The sequence below is a fragment of the Elgaria multicarinata genome, chromosome 17 (assembly GCF_023053635.1).
Source record: "Elgaria multicarinata webbii isolate HBS135686 ecotype San Diego chromosome 17, rElgMul1.1.pri, whole genome shotgun sequence".
NCBI lineage: Eukaryota > Metazoa > Chordata > Lepidosauria > Squamata > Anguidae > Elgaria > Elgaria multicarinata.
Genome location: NC_086187.1, coordinates 14796458 through 14815805, shown reverse-complemented (window position 1 = coordinate 14815805; position 19348 = coordinate 14796458). Strand labels below are relative to the sequence as shown.

The window sequence follows — 19348 nt, the reverse complement described above, 5'->3', positions numbered from 1 at the left end:
GCGCAAACACACATTTGAACAAATTCAGGAAATTGGGGGGAAAGAACCCCATTCCATCAATGAGTGGACGACAGAATCAAAGCCCTTGACAATCTGTGGAATGCAGATGGAATGGATTTTCCAAAATTCCTACGTCTGTACTCAACACCCTGCCCATTGTTCAGGGTGATGACGCCAGCACTGGCTATGAGCTAAAATGTCGTCATGAGTCAAACTACCCTATATAAAGCAGTGATGTGGGTTCTCTGGAAAATTTTGCATTGGACCATTTCCCAGTTCCTTGCATTGATTGGGACCTGATGTCACATGTTTGACATCCTTAGTAAACAAAACTCTTTTTTTTTAAAGGAAAAAAGGACACCATGTTAAGTTTACACACTGCATAAATATCTCAAAACACTTTCCCCCCAATAGCCCAAAGTGGTTAAACTGAAATATTTCCTCAGGAATAAAAGCTCAATAAAGTGCATTTAATGTGGTGTAAATGTTATGTTCAAACGAATTCAAAGCTTTACTTGGAAATTATTTTTATTGGAATGCTTGTAAATAACTTTTAAGACATGACAACTCAGAAGCATGCATATTTTGCAATGAAATGAAAACATCTCTCTCTCTCTCTCTCTCTCACACACACACACACACACACCCCTCCTAGAGATGGTTACCTTAAAAAGTAGCTACTACTCAATTTGACTGATATTGGACTAGTATCCATTCATTATGTTCCTAATTAGTTTTATGATGCTGCATTTTTTGAAATGGAAAATTTCCCATGGAAAAACCGAGTAGTGGAAAATTCTCTGGAAGACTTTTGTTGTTATAGATATTTTTCCAAACCCACATCCATGTACAAAGCCATGTCAATAGGACAACATCTTCATACACTCTCTGTTTGGTGCTTTGCCGGTAAGGCAGGGAAGTAGTAAAGCAGGTAAGGTACCATTAAACTTGTGGATGCACGAATGTCTCCATTGCTCACTCTGAGCCAAAGTTTGGATTTGAGAAGAGGCCGGCTGGTTCTGACCAATGTCCTGTTTCTCATAATGACCAACCGGATGAAGAATATTTCATTCATTCATTCATTCGTTGTATTTCTATCCCACCTTTCTTCCATTGTGGAACTGAAGGTGGCTGCATGTGGTTCCCGAGGTCTCTCTTCAAATCACTGACCAGACCCAGTCCTGCTTAGCTACAGCAAGACAGCTTCCTCATGTGGCTTCAGACCATGCCTAGAATGAAATAGCCCTGTTTCACTCTTGTGCAGCTGGTCTATGCCTCTGATCCTGGAGGTAGAATATAACCGTCATGAGTAGTAGCCATTAATAGCCTTATCCTCCAAGTCCATGCCATCACATCTTATGGGAGGTAATTCCATAACTGAACTAGAGTGACCATGCACCCTACTTTAAAGAGGCTAGTCCTCTGTTTGAAGGACTGTGAGAGGACAGTCTTCTATTTGAAAGTGTAATCTATTTGAAGAGCTGCCTAGTCCAAGTCCAGGTTAAAGTCAAAGAACCATAAGGATGAAGTGAAGTGGCGTTGAAGTCGCCCATCAATAGTGACCATCTGGACAGCACTGAGCAAGGCACACAGGTCACCTTCTCACAGTCTTCCCCACTATGGTGAGATGTACTGTATTTCTATTTACATTATAGTCACTCCTTCAAAATTTAGATCTCTATGTAGAAATCAGCATGTGCACGTTTCATGCCAATCTATGTCCTCTTTCGTCCTCTCTTTTGGTGATGCATTTCCTATTTTCAGGTGATTTGTAAGAGATCATGACCAGTGAAGAGTAAACTGAACTGGTCCTCCACCTGCATCTGTGGAGAAGATGCAGGAGAAGTAGAGGCCCATCATTGTTGCTCATGGGGCTTGCAGTGGCACCTTTTCGATCTTTTGACTGAGTCAAGACAAATCTGTCGATTTTGGTTTCTCTCCGTTTCTCCCCACCCCCATCTTAAATTCAGTTTGCACTGAGCTTTCAAGTATTTCCCCAAAGTTTACTTTGGTTCATCCCAAACCTTGAGAATGCTTTTCTTTTTATCTTCACATAGAAATGTGCACACCTTTGTCTGCACATCTCTCCCAAGGTACGAACTTTTGTACGGATTTTTGACAATTACACAATTACACAACTTTTTCGCAAAAGACTTACCATGTGATGTTTATATGTGGAAAAAAGTGTATCTTAAAATTGAAGAAATATGGTAATACTTTTATTTATTTTCCACAAAAAACAGACACATAAGGTAAAAAAAAAAACCACTACAAACTATACAAACTACTGCACCACGCATACATCTACTAAAATAAACACAATACATAAGGCTATATTTCATTTAAAGTGATCTTCATGTCAGACGGCAAACATCCGTTGTTTCTAGATTGCCAGGTACGAATTTCATAACAACAAGCTAGTGTATATATATCAAAGGCAGAGTACAAGCTATATATAAAAACCACAAACAAATAAATCATCCTTTTCCTGTTCTCATATATACTCGATAAAAGGTTTCCAGTCCAATACATATGAGGCTATTGTTCTTTCATGTACTAGTGCCATTAATTTTGCCATCTCCGCCAATTCCATCACCTTGAGGAGCCATTCTTCCATCGTTGGTACTTGTATTCCCCCCCCCAATATTGCGCATATAATAGTCTTGACGCTGTCACCATATGATGAAATAACAATCTTTTTTCTTGATCATCCCTGAGTCCAAGCAAAAACAATTCTGGTTTCATTTCTATGTTTATCTTTAAAAAATTGTCTGGATTTTTGTGTGTGCGCCATTCCTGAACAGATGCCCCTTTCTCCCAAGTTTTTGATTAGAGAACTCCATTGCAAAATGTGGGGCTGTGTGCATTTCGATGGAGAACCGCATTTCCGTTCGCGCGTGATTCTAAAAAAACAAATTTCCTCCTCCTCCTCCTCCTCCTCCTCCTCCTCCTCCTCCTCCTCCTCCGGACATGCCTTCCTTTGCCAGAGCAGCAGCAACTTGGACAAGGCTGCCAGTTGCCAGTGCAGAGCTTAAATCATTGCATCCCATTTGCCAAAGAGCCTGCCTTGCACCTCAAGAGGAGGGTATTTTTTTTTTTTTTGCTTCTAAGGGCTTAGCTGCTGCTGCTGCCTCGCCAGCTTTCAGGGGATACTGTGCACATTTTATGGCTTCGCTTAAATTATGGGGATTAATATCGAGACGTGCCTTGAGTCGGCTTTTGCAGTTACAACCATTCAATTAACCCCGTCTGAGCGTTTGTCCTGTGTTTTCCATATGCCCAGGTTTTCCATATTATCAGGTTCACTTTAGACTTGATCCGTTGGCAGTGGGATCACTGGAGGAATTAGCCTGTCAGCTCTAATGCAGGCTTTTCCTCCCAGACATCCTTGGGATGTCACATCAGCATCCAGTGGGACGCTGTCGATGTTTCGGTTGTATGATTATAGAGCAAGCACAGTCTGGAACTATCTTCGGAGTAGATTGGGTTCCTGGCTCTGGCACAGAAAATGCATTAGAGCCGCAATTTGAAAAAATATATCCACGAATGGCGCTAAAAACAAAGCAAACCACAAGACCCAGTGCCTTCCTGCCTATGCAAATCCAGTCTCCCCGCCCCAATTTCTTTGCATAGTCTGCATACTTGGTTTATTTATTTTTATATTTACAAGCTGCCTTTCTGGACCAGATTCACCCAAGGCAGAGGAGGGAGACACGCACACACGCAACCATGTAATACCAATATAATAATTTTAAAAACAAAGACAAAAAGGGATAAGTTGACATTTATGCAAATTCAAAACCATCCATCGTCTAACTTTATTCATTTGCTTATTTATTGAATATCCTGTCCATCCTCCAAGGATATCCAGGTGATGTATTGGGTTCTCTCCTCTCTAATTTTATCCTCACAGCAAGCCTTTGAGAGAAAGTGACTGAATCAGTAAAAACTTCATGGACAAGTGGGGATTTGAACCTGGGTCTCCCCTGTGCTAGTCCAACACTCTAACCGCTATGCCACAGTGTCTCTCAAATGCTGAAGTTGACTTAAGTGATACATCTTTTCAAAGTATTATGACCAGAGGAAAAGGAGGACAGGTCTCCTCTACCGTTAATGGTTGTGCCATAGGGGGTGAATTTCAGCTGGTGCAGCGAATTTACCTAATTTCACACTTTCAAGCCTCTGTGCAAACCAAAACTTAGTTATCCCTTGAAATTTGTGCTCTTCCAAATTTTGCAATGGAGTTCCCCAATCAAAAAATGCATATATTAGATAAAATGCATAGAAAAATGCATGCATCTGGAGAAATGTGCTCTAAAATGCTTATGGCTTTTGAAAAAAAAAACAAATCTCAAAATTCAGGATGAACTAAACTGAAGACTGGAGAAATTTGCACAGCTCAAGATGAAATGAACTCAAGATTGGAAAAATGAGAAACTGGGTGAACCCAGAATCCATCCATTCCTAGAATACAGGAACATACCAAAGCTCAGGAAGACCATGTTGCTTGAGTAACGTTCAGTTGGTCCAGAAAGCTCTTTATTCTCCTTCCTGTCAAGAAGGATCCAAAGACCATCCTAGGTGGGTGGGGTCAGTTGAGAACCTGTAGGTACTTCACTGGGAAGGCTGACACATGCAGTTCAGTGGTTCACCACATGAGGCAGCTGTGCAAAGATTCAGCAGTTCCTACATGGCTGGCAGGCATCCTGGTAGATGTTCAACCCGTAGGATGGGAGGATGTCTGTTGCCTAGTGATAAGATTACTCCCCACCCCCATCATCAGCCTTGAGTCTTTTTTCTGTGGCCAGGTTTGAAGGACCTGCTCAATCCTTCAGTCTTTAAGGCAGGATCCTCCAGGGAGGCACCTCTGTGTCTCTCAATTCTTCTTGGAACAATCTATCCTGCTGTGCTCTCAGACAAACAGCGGCACCTTCAAGCTGTGTTTTACAGACTCCAGCCACTTCTTCGCTTCCAAACTCCTGAAACTTCCATTCACTCTGAAAGAGTGAGCGGCACCCAGGAGCTCATGGGGAACCATCTTGGAGCTCCACCGGGCTGAGTGAAGAGAGGGTGAAATGCACTTCATTGGCCCTTTAGGCAGACGGCAGACATTTGCCTGGCTTTGCAGGATCACCTGTTTCGCCCTAGTAAAGGAACTGCACATGAACTGAACCTCCGCTACCGCCCCGCCCCGGGGCATTAAGGTTTGTGGTTTAGCCATCCATCACAGCCACATCACCTCTTAATGGAGACCCTTTGTAACTTCCTAATGCTCTGCAATTATGTGCCGGGACGATCTCAAAGCAGGGCTTGCCTCAACAGACTTCAAGCTGCTGTTCAGCTCTGCAGATTAGAGAGCTGAAGCCAGAATATATTTCAATCGGGGAAGGGAGGGGAAGCGTCTCTCTTGGTACTCCTTGCAAAAAAATAAAAATAAAGGAAAAGAGAAAAGGAAGACTGAAAGGCTGCCAGAGTTGGTCTGGGGGAAGTGGGTGGGTGGGTGGGAACATACCCAGCCTCCTCCTCCTTCTTCATCCTCGCTTTGACTGTTCCTGCAGACAGACAGACTAAAGTCTTCCTGGGTGAATTAGCGACACCTCCACCTCCCCACAATCAGCAGCTTGTGTGTGCGTGTGTGGCATGGGATAAGTAGGATATCTTCAAGGAAGACGCCTAAATCCGGAGCAAAGAACATAAGCTAAGTAACAAGAGCTTCTGTTTCCACAGTGCCGGGCTATGCTGATGCCAAGGAAGATGTGGTGGTGGTGGGGGGGGGAAAGAAAGGTAAATAAAAGGCTCAGAACACTGCCGAGAACTCAGGTCAGGAAATATCCAGCTAACCGACATCCAGTCTGGATAATCGGTGGAGTCAGGAGGGTGAGGCGTCTAGAGATCAAGTTTTACTCATGGTGTTAGGGTGATCCATTGAAGGTGGGAGATCTCGGGCCACACAAAAGGAAGGACGTGTTCACAGAGCGCATGGCTGACTTGTGGAATGGGCTGTCCGCAAGGTGGGACGATGTAGCCTCCAACTTAAGCCCCTTTGTGTATTAGGCACATAAAGGGGGTTAATGCATTGGAAGGGACAGGGCAGCCTGTGATGTTGACCCCACCCCTGACTTCACATAGCTTCCCGTGACTCAGTGGGCAGATGTCCAAGCAGGGGAAGTCTACATGTGTAGACCTCCGGCCCTGTAGGATTCCATGTAGAGTGGCCACTTACGCATAGGGATCCTGGAGAATCTTCTGCAGACTCAAATAAGGCTGGATTTCAAAGAATCTGTCCTCCAGAGTCTGCAGCGGACTGGCTGCATTCACCTCCGGTCTGCAAGGGTTTCTGTGGGGCGGCTCTCCCACTTTCAAGAAGATGCAACCGCCCGTGGCCACCGTTAGCCTATCGCGGGAAAATTACAGCCACAAATGGTGTATTTTACCCCATTGGCAGCCACAAAACACTTACTTTTAGGTAAGTACCACTGTAAATGAAGATACACCATTCACCAGCTTGGGGAAGACTGTGTTGAACATTCCTGTAGGAGTGAAATTGACTATCGCAGAAGCGGCCCGTGATCCAGTGTTATCAATTATGCCATTGGCTTGTAGAAAATTATGAGAAACAGCTGCCGCAAGGAACTAGGAAAATGGAGTGCACAAACTCACCACCACCGCCACCACCACTATGTTGATATAGGTATCATATATACAAAGACCAAACTCAATTCTCCAAACGCCGATCCTTACGTAGCCAAAACAACAGCATCCATGCAAAAGAAGGAAATCTCAGTAGACTTCGGGGAACCCGAAGGTTTGCAAAAGTACAAAATAACTTTAGAAAAGAATCAGGATGGAGGGAACTATCCTTAAACAGTCCAAACTGAGCATGTTTCATGGCCACAAAAAGGGGGGATGACGTGAAACATAAGAACACGAGAAGCCGCTTTATACCAAGTCAGACCACAGGTCCACCTAGCCTAGTATTGTCAACACTGACTGGCAGCAGCTCTCCAAGGTTTCAGGCAGAATTCCTTCCTAGCCCCCCACCTGGAGATGCCGGGGGTTGAACCTGGGACCTTCTCATGCAAAGCAGGTGCTGTATGATTGAGCTACAGCCCCACTCAAAAACACAAGTGCAGTGAACTCTAAGGGAGGGAACTCTGTTAGTTCAAGCCAGGCACCCAAGGAGGAGAGGAAAGAAAGACAGGCACCCAGGACCAATGGAAAGATCTGGGCTACATAGGGATGGAGGGAGGGGCCCAGTGATTTCCAAGCTTCCCTAAATTTCCCCCCAAAACCACTTTGAAGTTCCTTTCGGCTCACTTCCATTTTTAATCTCAAGCCATTTCTTGGCTTATTCAGAGGTGAAAACTGCACTTCCGGGCATATTTGCAAAAGTGCACACTCCCTCCCCCCATTGACTAAAGTGCAAAAATATGTATTTGGGAGGAAATGCATCTTTCAAAGTATGCTTTTTTAAAAAAAAAAACCCCACACATTTCCCCCAAAGCTATCACAAAGTCAGGAATTTGCAAACATTTCTCAGGGGGGAAATTGTGAAGGGGACATGTTTGCAGGATTTGAAAACAGAAATGGCATTCTTCTACATTTTCAGAATGACACAATCAAAACATTGGTCCATCTTGCCCAGTATTGTCTACCGACCATTGGTTGCCTTTCTCCAGAACCTCAAGTAGGCTTGGGTGAGGGAAAGAGCTTTCCAGATGTTTAGGACAACCTGGTGCCCTCCAGATGTAGAGGACAAGCTGGTGGGTTTTGTAGTCTAAAGCATCTAGTGATGGCTACACTAGGCTATGGCCCATATGGGCTAGCAGACAGGTTAGCAGTCTACTCTGATGGCAGCTTTTCTCTTTCTCTCCCTCCAGTGTCTCAAGCAGACTTTTTCTTGACCCTGATACCTGAAATCCTTTAAACTGGAGATTGAACCTGAAACTATTTGCATGCAAAGCATGAAGAGCTGATGTCAAAGGCAGGCATGATTGGGCATCTGCCAGGGGCCCATACCCAAGGGGGGCCAATGGCATGAGTCCCTTGGACTTGCTCCTGTTCTTCACCGCTGCAACTGAGATCACTTAGCTGGATCTAACATAGAAGGTATGTCAGCCAAAAGACACCATTCCCTTGGTTTACAAAAAAAAGTGGCAAAGAGCATTCCTCCTGTGCTGAGAACATTGCTATATTTATTATGAAATACAAGCACAGAGGCATGGCTGGCGTCATGGGTGGGAATAGTCGGGCACGTGCCGAGGGCCTACATCCCAGTAGGGGCCCACTGAAAAGAGCCCCCTAGTGTTGCTCCTGCTCTTCACCATAGCAACTTGCTTGTTCATCTGCCTCTGGCCCACACAATGGTGGTGGTGAGAAGCAGAAGATACCATGGGCTACTTCTACACTGGCTCTCTGCCTGTCAAGCAATGGTGGTGGTGGTAGCAATGAGGGGGAAGAGCAATAGCAGCTGGTGACTCCGGGTGGCTGGGGGAGAAGAGGGCCTCCTGAGGGAAGGGGGTCATTGAGGATGCTTTGCCCAAGGGCCCTCCAAACCTGGAGGTGTCACTGAAACAACATCCTCCATCATTGAGCTGTTGAGCCACATCGGGAAACCAGGTGTACAAGGGAAAGACAGGACACGGTCTGAAATCTGCTCAGGATCTGAAAGGGGTGTAGGGGTGTGTGTGTGTGTGTGTGTGTGTGTGTGTGTGTGTGTGTAAGTATAGGAAGGGGAAAGAGTAAGGGGAAATTTCACAGCAGCAACAGTGGTTCCAGAAAATCTCTTCCCAGCCCCACAGAGGAAATGACTCAGGGCTTTTTCGAGAAACCGCAAGCTGACAAGTTCACCTCCTGCCCTGCCACTTTTGTGCTGGGTTGCAGTATTTAGGGCCGATTTCTCACTCCCAGCTGCGCTCCAGGAAACCGTGTGGACTGAAGGGAGGGGGACCGGTGCAAAAGGCAGGATCGCACAACAACCGGTGCCTGAAGCTGGTAGAAAAGAGAGCTCCTCGTCGCCACCCGCTGAGCTGAGCCCACAAAGATAAAGCAAGTGGAAAGGAACATCTATCGTGTGAATACAACAGCTATGTTGGTACCACCAAGGGACTCAGAAAGCAGAGGCGTTGGGCGAGGAGGGCAAGAGCCTTTATATCGAATTTTACCTAGGGATGTCAGAGAAACCCACAATGGAATCACAGGACTTTGACCCGTGGATTCCACAGTGGACCACAAATGCAAATTTGTGTGTTTTCAGGAAATTGGGACAAATCCGAGTGGATGATGGACCAAAAGGCAACTGAAAAACTGCGAAACACAGACTGAATGGATTTTACAAAATTCATAATGCTTAAATTTTATCCCAGGAAGGAAAGGAAAGGAATCTCTCGTGCAAAGCACTTGAGTCATTGCTGACTCCCAGAGGGACGCCTGCTTTTGCTGACGTTTTCTTGGCAGACTTTGTAGTGGGGTGGTTTGCCATTGCCTCATCAGTTGCAGTTACCTTTCCCCCAGCTAGCTGGGTCCTCATTTTACTGAGCCGGCTGCCTGAGAACCAGCTTCTGCTGGGATCGAACTCAAGCCGTGGGGAGAGTTTCGGCTGCAGTAACTGCTGCTTTACCGCTCTGCACCACACGAGGAGGAAATTTTTGAGGAGTGGGAGGAGCTACCACATCCCCGCCCCACCATTTCCATAATTTGCAGATTTCAGCAGCAATTTACATAACCTGCAGCTGGGATGTGCACAAATGTCTATTAACGCAATCTTAATCACCCACATGTTTAGTTTTTTAACGGTTTTTAATGCTTTATGTGTGCATGTTCTGTGTTTTAGAATTTTAAATTTTGTATACGTGTTTTTATCTCAATTTTAGAATTTCTGTAAACCACCCAGAGAGCCCTGACTATGGGAGCAGTATATAAGTGTAATAAATAAATAAATAAATATAATTTTTTAAGAAATGCGGAAAGAGTTCCCTGATTTCAGGAATAAATCCACAGCTCAGCTTGCAAATGCAAGCCAAGTTGGGTGCACCATGTAACTCTGGCGAACCTGAAAAAGGCAAGATTTCCCAGCAGCCGATATCCCACCCACTCTGCTAAAACTGGTTCCATTGATCAACTCAGTTGCCTGGATATTTGGACTCTGTTTGGGGGTGTGGCTATGGGAGACATCACGAGGAACACTTGCACTTCAGAATTTACCACTCCACCACTAGCAACAGCACATAGAGAGAAGAGCATGAACTTTTGCATCTGCAGGGAGATGGGCTGGTGTGGGGAAGCGAGGCACAGATGAATGGGAGGCCGTGCCAACTCAGCTGCTTGGGTGATTAAAAATGATTAGCTCTCCATTTCCTAATGACCTGGGTGGGAATCTCACTCGCTTTGGCCAAGCACAGTCCCTCGCTACACTCTGCGTGCCACCGGTGCTTTCAGCTTTATGAGGAGCTTGTTAAAGCTGTGAAGTTTCTCTTTTCTGCATCACCCACGTTCCATCTAATCCCTTTGGGCAGATCGGGATTTTTCTAGGTAATGCAATCAGGCAGGGGGAAGGGGTTTCCATTGCACCCAGCACAAGCCACTTCTTCAAAGAGCGGCTCTCTCTGGCCTGTCGTGTGGCCCAACTGCAGATTGTTATGATCTGCCAGAGAATTTCTTCCAGGTGCAAAACATTCATAAACTAAAAACAGATTGGATTACTGCAAAAATAAAGACGCAGCACCACTCACCCTCGTCCCGCAATGTCCTAGCAATGGTCAATGCCTATGAATTAAAAGCACACCAAAAAGCCCACTTTGCCCTAAGGCTGGTATGATATTTTGTACACATTCGTGCGTGGAGTATTTATATTCCGCCTTCAGACTTGAGTGTTGTTTTTTTTAAAAAATAGACTCGTTGGGATTGAAAACGCAAATGGAAAATGTGAGCGCCAGCCATCATGGCCCCTCTCCTCTGTACACTTGTAGCAAAACTGTGGCCAATCCCTGCAAAAACGTTTATTTGATCAGCATTCAAATGTCAAAAACTTCAGCCATTTTGAAATTAAATTTCAGCAGATTTCAATTTTTGGATTCTGACTATGAAACTTTCTCTCCTAGGAACGTCCCGCGCTGGGAAAACGGGTTCTTTTTTTGACTCGACTGAGTTCTGCAGTGTGTACGGCTCGATTTGCATTTGCGACCCAAGCTGCGGGCTTTTCCATGAACTCTGGGAATTTGTGTGTGTGTGTGCATTTTCCTCCACACTGAACAATTTGCACAAATTACGGCCAAATTTGTGCAAATCCGGATGTAATTTGCATGTTGCTCAGAAATCTGTGCAAATTGCAGAACCTACAGGGGGAAATTTGCAAAATTCCCAGAAAATCCGCAAAATGCCCCAACTCACTGCAAACCAAGTTGTCCTCAGTCGTGAGAAGCAGAACAAAATCTGGAAGACCGAACCTAAGAAACCCCATCAAACTCCCTATTTTCTCCGGAACAGTTTTAGTTTTAAGAAGGACAGCCTAACTAGGAGACACCAGCTATCCATCTAGGTCCATATCCTATCTCCAACAATACCACACTGGGGCCGGGTCTACACCAAGCAGGATATAACACTTTGGAAACAGTATATGGAACGTGTCATGGGCCACAACAGTTGTCAATACCATTACAAACCATTACAAAGCAGAAGCGTAGATCCTCCCTAATAATGTTTGAAAAGCTAAGTATTACAGCACAAGGATGGCCAGGTGCCCTACTTTATACAATACATCCTCTATTTGAAAGGCTATCCAAGTCCAGTTTCAAGACCAAGAATCCTAAGAAGGGAGAGCTAGTTGCCCATCTACATTTAGCACCTGGACAACAGACTGAGCAGGCACATGGGTCACCTGTGAAAGGTCTTCCTATGGAGAGATTCCTTCCTCATTATTATTATTTTAAATTATAGTAATTCACATTATTTAAATTCCTATTTAAATTATAGCCATTATTTCTAAAGTTACACCCATTAATATATAAATTAGCATATGAAATATGCATATTTATGCAGACTGATTTGCATATGTAAATTAGCATATGACATATGCATATCTATGCAGGAAATAAATATGCATATTTATTAGCAAGGAAAGAATATATAAATTAGCATATTGATTATGCACACATTTTATGCACACAAATTCACATAGACTGATTTGCATATATAAATTAGCATGTGAAATCTGTGCCCTCTTTTGGTGATGCAGTTCCTCTGTTTCAACAACATGGAAGTGGCGACCTCTTCAAGTGATATGTCCCGCTGATGCAAATCTGCGTCTATTGTGTGCTCTTCTCTGGGGATATGTGGAAATGGCACTCGGATCACAATTTGGCAAGGGAGGAACCTTTGAACAGACCATCTGTAGTCGGACCTATTGCCCGTATGCAGTAGGCCCCAGGCTTAATCCTTGGCATCTGTTGCTCTTCAGGTTACACATCTCTGTTTTTGGACCTCTGAAAGCTGCTGACTGTTAGAATGGGAGACGATCCTGTACTAGATGGACCCATGATCTGATTCAACTGTTTATATCCTTGAGTTCACACAGTCTGAGGATAATCCACCTTTCAGCATTAGAGCTTCTGTATATTTTACAGTTGCACCCAAGGGGGATTTTGGGCAGCTGCCCAATGCTGCTTCTTTTCCTAGGGATGCTTGAAGAATTAGATCAGCCTTCCCCAACACAATGCCCTCCATACGTCTTCCATTACAATCCTCCCACCATTGACCGTACTGGCTGGGGCTAATGGGAGTTGAAGTCCATAACACCTCAGGCTGGAGAAAGCTGAATTCGATCTTCGCAAATTCTGATATGAACAGGCCTGACCTGAACTTCCTGAACTTATGTGCGTATCAGTACAGATTTGGATTAATCCGTTCCATGTGTGTTTTGCAGATTGTCTTTCGTTCCACCGCCCACACATTGGCAGAGTAGCCCTCCTTTTCCTCAACATTGTTAGCATCTGCTTGCAAGCCTCTGGACAGCTCAGCAAATGCCTAGCAAGCGCCGTGGGGTGGGGTGGGTGTCCTCGTAGGCTTGAAAATGTTTGCTTCGGGTTTTCCAGGAAGGTAAATGGTGGCCATAAAAGGGACACTTGCACAACATTACAGCCCCTTATGGCTGTCGCTTTTATAACGTGATCTCCCAACTCCCAGTCCAACACTTTAGCCACTACACCACACTGGCTCTAATTACCAATTAGGGTAATTTCACCAGTAGAGACTGGTGACTTGGATGCCAGTGGGGTGTTGAATTCACTCTGGGTTTCATTCAGAACCAGTTAGAACTCAAAAGGAGCTATGCACATTTTAGCTAAGATGTGCTAATAAAGCAAGAAAGACAATGCATTCAAAGCATAAAACATACGTTCCTTCAGTCACCAGGAACCCTGTACTCTTATCAGATGAACAAATCTGCTGAAGGAAGCGAGATAGGTGGGTACCAGGAAGAGGGCCTTTTCTGCCATGTCACCCCGGCTAAAGAATGAGCCCCTTAGAGAGATTGCTTGGCACTGATGCTGTGCTCTTTCTGCCACCAGGTGAAGACCTTTTTATTTTCCAAGTATTTTAGCAGTTTAGCATCCTAGTACTTCTAGCTCTGCTGTTTTCAATCTGTATTTTAAAATCTCTGCATTGCTGCTCAGTTTTATTCTAGTCGTACTTTTATATTGGAGTTTTAAGCCTCCAAATTTTATATTGTACCTGATGGTTTGAAATTTTTGTGAACCACCCAGACAGCTTCTGCGCAGTATAGAAATGATATAAATAAATAAATAATAAATCAAAGCAGTGATGAACAGCTAGAATGGCTTGGCCTGTGGCACCTGTTGACTCAGCCCATGGGAAGGCTCTGAGTCTCAAACCTCCCTCAAACTTCTGTACCCACTTTGAGGGCTCTTTCTGCCCCACTCCCATTGGAAGAGACAAATTAGCCTCTGTCACTGGCAGGCAGCCAAGCTAGGTGGCAGTAGTGAGCTACAGCCAACCTGGGGCTTCTTAGATTAAAGGTAACACTCGCTGTTTCCCTGGCAGATAGGTGAACCTAGAAGATAGGCAAAAAGCATGCAACTAAAGAGGCAGAACACAGCCTACGAGGCCTGGATGAGAAATCCAGGCATAGATGTAAGCTAGTCAGTGAGGCTTTGAATCCACTCTGGGGTGCTGAACCCAGGGACCCCAAATTCAGTTAAGCACCTTGGATAGTTCCTTTGGAGTTCTGACTGGTGCTGGCTGAAACCCAGGGCAGAGCCCCACTCACACCAGAACCACCAGACCTCACTGCTCAGCTCTCATGTGCATTTGCGGCATGGAAGAGAACAATTGCGATGCCTCACCAGCTCCTCGATCTACAATGGTCTTCCGTGTTTCCACCACAGTCCTCCCATCTTGCATGAGAACGTAAGAAGCGCCATGCTGGATTAGACCAAGGGTCCATCTAGTCCAGCACTCTGTTCACACAGGGGCCAACCAGGTGTCGACTGGGACCCACAAACAGGACACGGTGCAACAGCACCCTCCCATCCATGTTCCCCAGCAACTGGTGCACACTGGCTTACTGCCTCGGATACTGGAGGAGGCACATAACCATCAGGGTTAGTAGCCATTGATAGCCTCCTTCTCCTCCAGGAATTTATCCAACCCCCTTTTAAAGCCATCCAAACTGGTGGCCATCACTACATCTTGTGGTAGTGAGTTCCATAATTTTATTTTATGGAACTCATAAAATAAGTTTTATTTTATTTATCTTATGGTTCATTATATTTAAACCGGACTTGGACCAGGCCCTACAAATGGAGGACTGCCTCCCATAAAGTAGGACAAATGTCCTCCTTACTACGAAGAGCCTGTTTTTAGCTGAGGAACAGAATGAAACTGCCTGCGTGAAACACTCGAGATTCCTACCTACATAAGGTCCCTGAGCTAGGAATACATTCCTCAAGCCTCTTTCCCCCATCCAGCTGCCCCTGGCCCTGACAGTAGTGACGTTGGGTGGAAAATTAATTTTTCCCAGAAAATAGTTATTGCTATGTTTTTCTGCAGGGGAAAAAAAAAAGCTATTTCTGGAGATGAATCGTTTCATAATATTAATTAGTAACATAATGAATGAACACACAATGTGAGCCCAATTGGGCAACTGGAATATAAATACAGTACCAGTCCAATCGAAAATCCAAGTTGCAATGGACTTTTTGCAGAAAGTTACCAATAGGAAGCACACATATTTATGTAGCTCTCCAGCCACACTAAAATAAGTATGTTAACTGTTTTCAGCACCTTCATTTTTTTCTTCTTCTTCTCAAAATGAAAATAATGTCAGAGAAGTGTAGGCTGTTGAGTTGTCACGTCTTAAAAATATTTGCAAGTATTCCAATGAAAATAATAATTTCCAAGTTAAGTGTTGAATTTGTTTGGATGTAATATGCAGCTGCAGTCCTGACTACTGACTAGGGAAGAAGCCCCATTGAACACAGTGGGGCTTACTTCTGAGTAAACACCTATAGGATTGCACCATTACTGTGATTTACTGATTTCACCCTTCCATCATCAAATATTTCAATTCAACTACTTTTAGCTATTGGTAAAGTTGAGGTATTTATATATGTAAAATTAAGATCTATAGTTCTGGGTATCACATCTTTAAAAAGAAAAGAAAAGAGGTTATTGTAGAGTTGGGAAAAGTGCAGTAAAGGGAAACATGATAGAGGTGTACAAAATTATGCATGGGGTGAAGAAAGGGGATAGAACTGGACCCCAGAATATTAGAACCCAAGGGTCATTCCATGAAGATTAATGGTGGGAGATTCAAGACAGATTAAAAGAAGGACTTCTTCACACAGCACATAGTTAAACGAGGACATTCCCAACTCAAAATTTAGTCCAGTTCTGGGCACCACACTTCAAGAAGGATGCAGACAAGCTGGAGCATGTTCAGACGAGGGCAACGAGGATGGCGAGGGGTCTGGAAACAAAGCCCTATGAGGAGAGACTGAAAGAACTGGGCATGTTTAGCCTGGAGAAGAGAAGACTGGGGGAGACATGAGAGCACTTTTCAAATACTTGAAAGGTTGTCACACACAGAGGAGGGGCAGGAACTCTTTTCAATCATCCCAGAGTGCAGAACATGGAATAATGGGCTCAAGTTATAGGAAGCCAGATATTGGCTGGACATCAGGAAAAACTTCCCGACTGTTAGAGCAGTACAATGGAACCAATGACATAGGGGGGTCATGGGCTCTCCCACACTAGAGGCATTCAAGAGGCAGCTGGACAACCATCTGTCAGAGATGCTTTTAAGGTGGATTCCTGCATTGAGGAGGGGGTTGGACTCTATGGCCTACTATTCCATGACTCTAGCGATGGCCACCAACTTGGATGGTTTAAAAAGGGTGGAGGAGAAGGGCTATCAATGGCTATTTGTCCTGATGGCTATGTGCTACCTCCAGTATCAGAGGCAATATTCCTATTTACACCAGTTGCTGGAGAACATGGGCGGGTGCATGCTGTTGCCCTGATGTCTTACTTGTGTGTTTCCTGTGGGCAGTTGGTTGGTCAATGTGTGAACAATACATTGGCCTAGATAGACCTTTGGATTGATTGAGCACAGCTCTTAACATGGTATAGTTCTGAAGTTTTCTCTCTCTATTAAATATGTCAAATAATCACCCTAACTAGGGAGAACCTGGGTTTTAGTCCCTACTTGGCTATAAAGTCCACTGGGTGACTTTTAGCCAGTCAGCGGCCCTGGAATGCATTAATTAAGGTTAATGGATTCCATTAACCATTTTGTGGTTAAGCAGCATGGTTTAGCGTGTTGTCTGAACGGGGCCACTGATTCTCAGCCTAACCTACCACACCAGGTTGCTGTAATGATCAAATAGAGAGGAGGAGGATTATGATGCTGGCTTGGGCTCATTGTAAGAAATAAATAAGTTTTTAAAAATACACTTTTGGACCCACCCTTGAAGAATTGTTCCTGCAAGAATTCCATGAAGAAATATATTTTGAAGGGTGATAGGAAGCCTGAATAAAGGTGTGTGTGTGTTAATTGTATTGGCTACACATTAACCCAGGGAGAAATTATACTATAGGTAAACCCTGGAGCCTGCTTCTCATTTAAATCCAGACTCCAGATTAGTAAAAATAAACCATGATGTGGGCACGATTTATTCAGTGCTGACAGAGCAATGGTTTCTTGCCCGAGAACCATGCCAAACTAGAAATCATGTCTTCTTTGCCTTTGGTTATAAACTCGTACGTCAATTGTGAAATTAATTAATCAAGAATATATGTACGAAACATTGTCTGGCTCTGTTCACACATTTACTTGTTTACACTGGGATTACCACTCCTTAAGTGTGTGCTCAAGGCAATTTGACCTCCGTCACGCTCATCGTAACAATAATAATACTGATTCATTTCTATAGCACTTTTCAATTTATAAGTAAACATCCCAGCGATATAGGGTGGGTCACAAATGTTTTAATAAATAAATGAATAAAAATAAATAAATGAGTAAACTCCTTAGAGACTTTAGCCAATTCTTTTCAAGCAATTAGGCTAGCTATGGTATGGTTCGTTTATTATCGTTGAATCTAGGGATTTACAGATTTTGTAATACCCATTCCATTTGCATTTTGTGGATTGTCAGATGCCTTTCATTCTATCATCCGCTTATTGGCAGAAATGGTTTTTTTCCCCAATGTCCCAGATTTGTGCAAAATCATTTTTTGCACAAATTTGCATTTGCATATATTTCCACTAGCAAAAATTCTCAAATCTCCCCTCCAAATCTGCAAATACTTCTCCCAATGTATGTTTTCATACTTTAGCCTATGAGAGAAATGCACATTTTTGGCCAGTGTTTTTTTTTTTGTTTTTTTAAAAAATTAAACATATTTTTCAATGGCTAAATCTGTATAAAATCCAGAAAGTAAAAAAGAAATGGGCCTCAGGTCAGTGGAAGTTGTACAACTCACAAAAAGCTGGTCAACTGCAGAACCTGCCAGTTGGATTTGTAGAATTCCAAACTCAATTGATTCTGTTGCAAATTTCTCTGACATCCCAAGTTTGATCCCACTGTTCCTCAGGTGAGGAACATGACTGTCAACTTTGCCTGAGTATATGTGCTCCTAAACTATGAAGCAGATGACACTCAACTTCATCTCTCCTTTCCATCGAATGGTACCAGGAAAGCTGTAGAACTCTTGCAACAGTGTCTAGAAGAAGTTTTGGGATGGAAAAGGGCAAACCAGCTGAGATTTGATCCAGAGAAGATGAAGGTACGGCGGCTTTGGCAACTGACAAATCTACACAGAGGAATAGATCTGGTCTTAGGTGGAGATGCCTTCCCTCTGAAGGTCCATGTACAGAGTTTGGCAATGTTCCTGGATTCGGAGCTAACAGGGCAAGCTCAGGTGATGACAGTGGCCAAGCTATCAGCACCTGAGTAAAGTGGCCAAGCTATCATCACCTTTGGTAAAGCCTTCACGTTCCTGGTTCCTCATTTAGGGCTTTGTACACTAGTACTAACCCTTTGAATTGCATTGCACTGCAATACAAGAGAGAACATTGCAATAGTCTGATTGGGAAGTTTCACATTGACCCTGTCCAGACAACATGGTAAACCATGGTGGTTAAGCATTTTGAGCTAAACATTATGGCTTAGCGTGTAGTGTAAACCATGACTTAGTGTGTCGTGTGAACCATTCTTAAGCCTGGTGGCTACATAACCATGGGCCAAACATGCTCACAAACCATTTGCTGCAAAAGGGTTAGGGGCCTAATCATGGCTTATCGTGTCATCTGAATAGGGTCAGTCACTGACTGCCTAAAGAGGGCGCTCATCAGAAGGCTTTCGAGAGGTTATTGTCCCTTACCTTTGCAGGCCTTGCGGTCAGTGATGGATTTGCTCATGTCCCGGTAGAAGCCCTCCTTGCAGTAATGGCAGTGCCGCCCAGCGGTATTGTGCCGACAGTTGAGGCAGACGCCTCCGCTCTTCCGCCCCGAGAGTTTGTACAGCTCCATGTTGAAACGGCAGCGGCGGGCATGCAGGTTACAGTTGCAGGCTGCAAGGAAGAAATACGAACTGGTGAAAGGAAGGTTGCAAAAGCGTCCACTCGCTCACTCATCCATTCAGTAGGGGCTGGCGTCAAGCGTAGGCATGGTCGGGCACCTGCCAAGGGACCACACCCCAGCAGGGGCCCAATGAGAAGAGCCCCTGGACTTGTGCCTCATCTTCACCATGGCAATCTGCTTGTTCACCCATCTCTTGCTCTGGCCCTCACAATGGCGACAGTGAAACGGAGGAGCAGGAGACGCCACCGCC

At 44.3% G+C, this 19348-nt stretch overlaps 1 protein-coding gene across 1 annotated transcript in view; it reads right to left on the bottom strand.

The window, feature by feature from the left end:
* Positions 1-19348, bottom strand: part of NTN3 (netrin 3) — a 92325-nt gene that overhangs the window by 49973 nt on the left and 23004 nt on the right. Inside the window, exon 2 of the mRNA XM_063142987.1 lies at positions 18900-19088. Within this exon, the coding sequence (XP_062999057.1) occupies positions 18900-19088 (189 nt within the window). The remainder of the gene's footprint in view (positions 1-18899; positions 19089-19348) is intronic.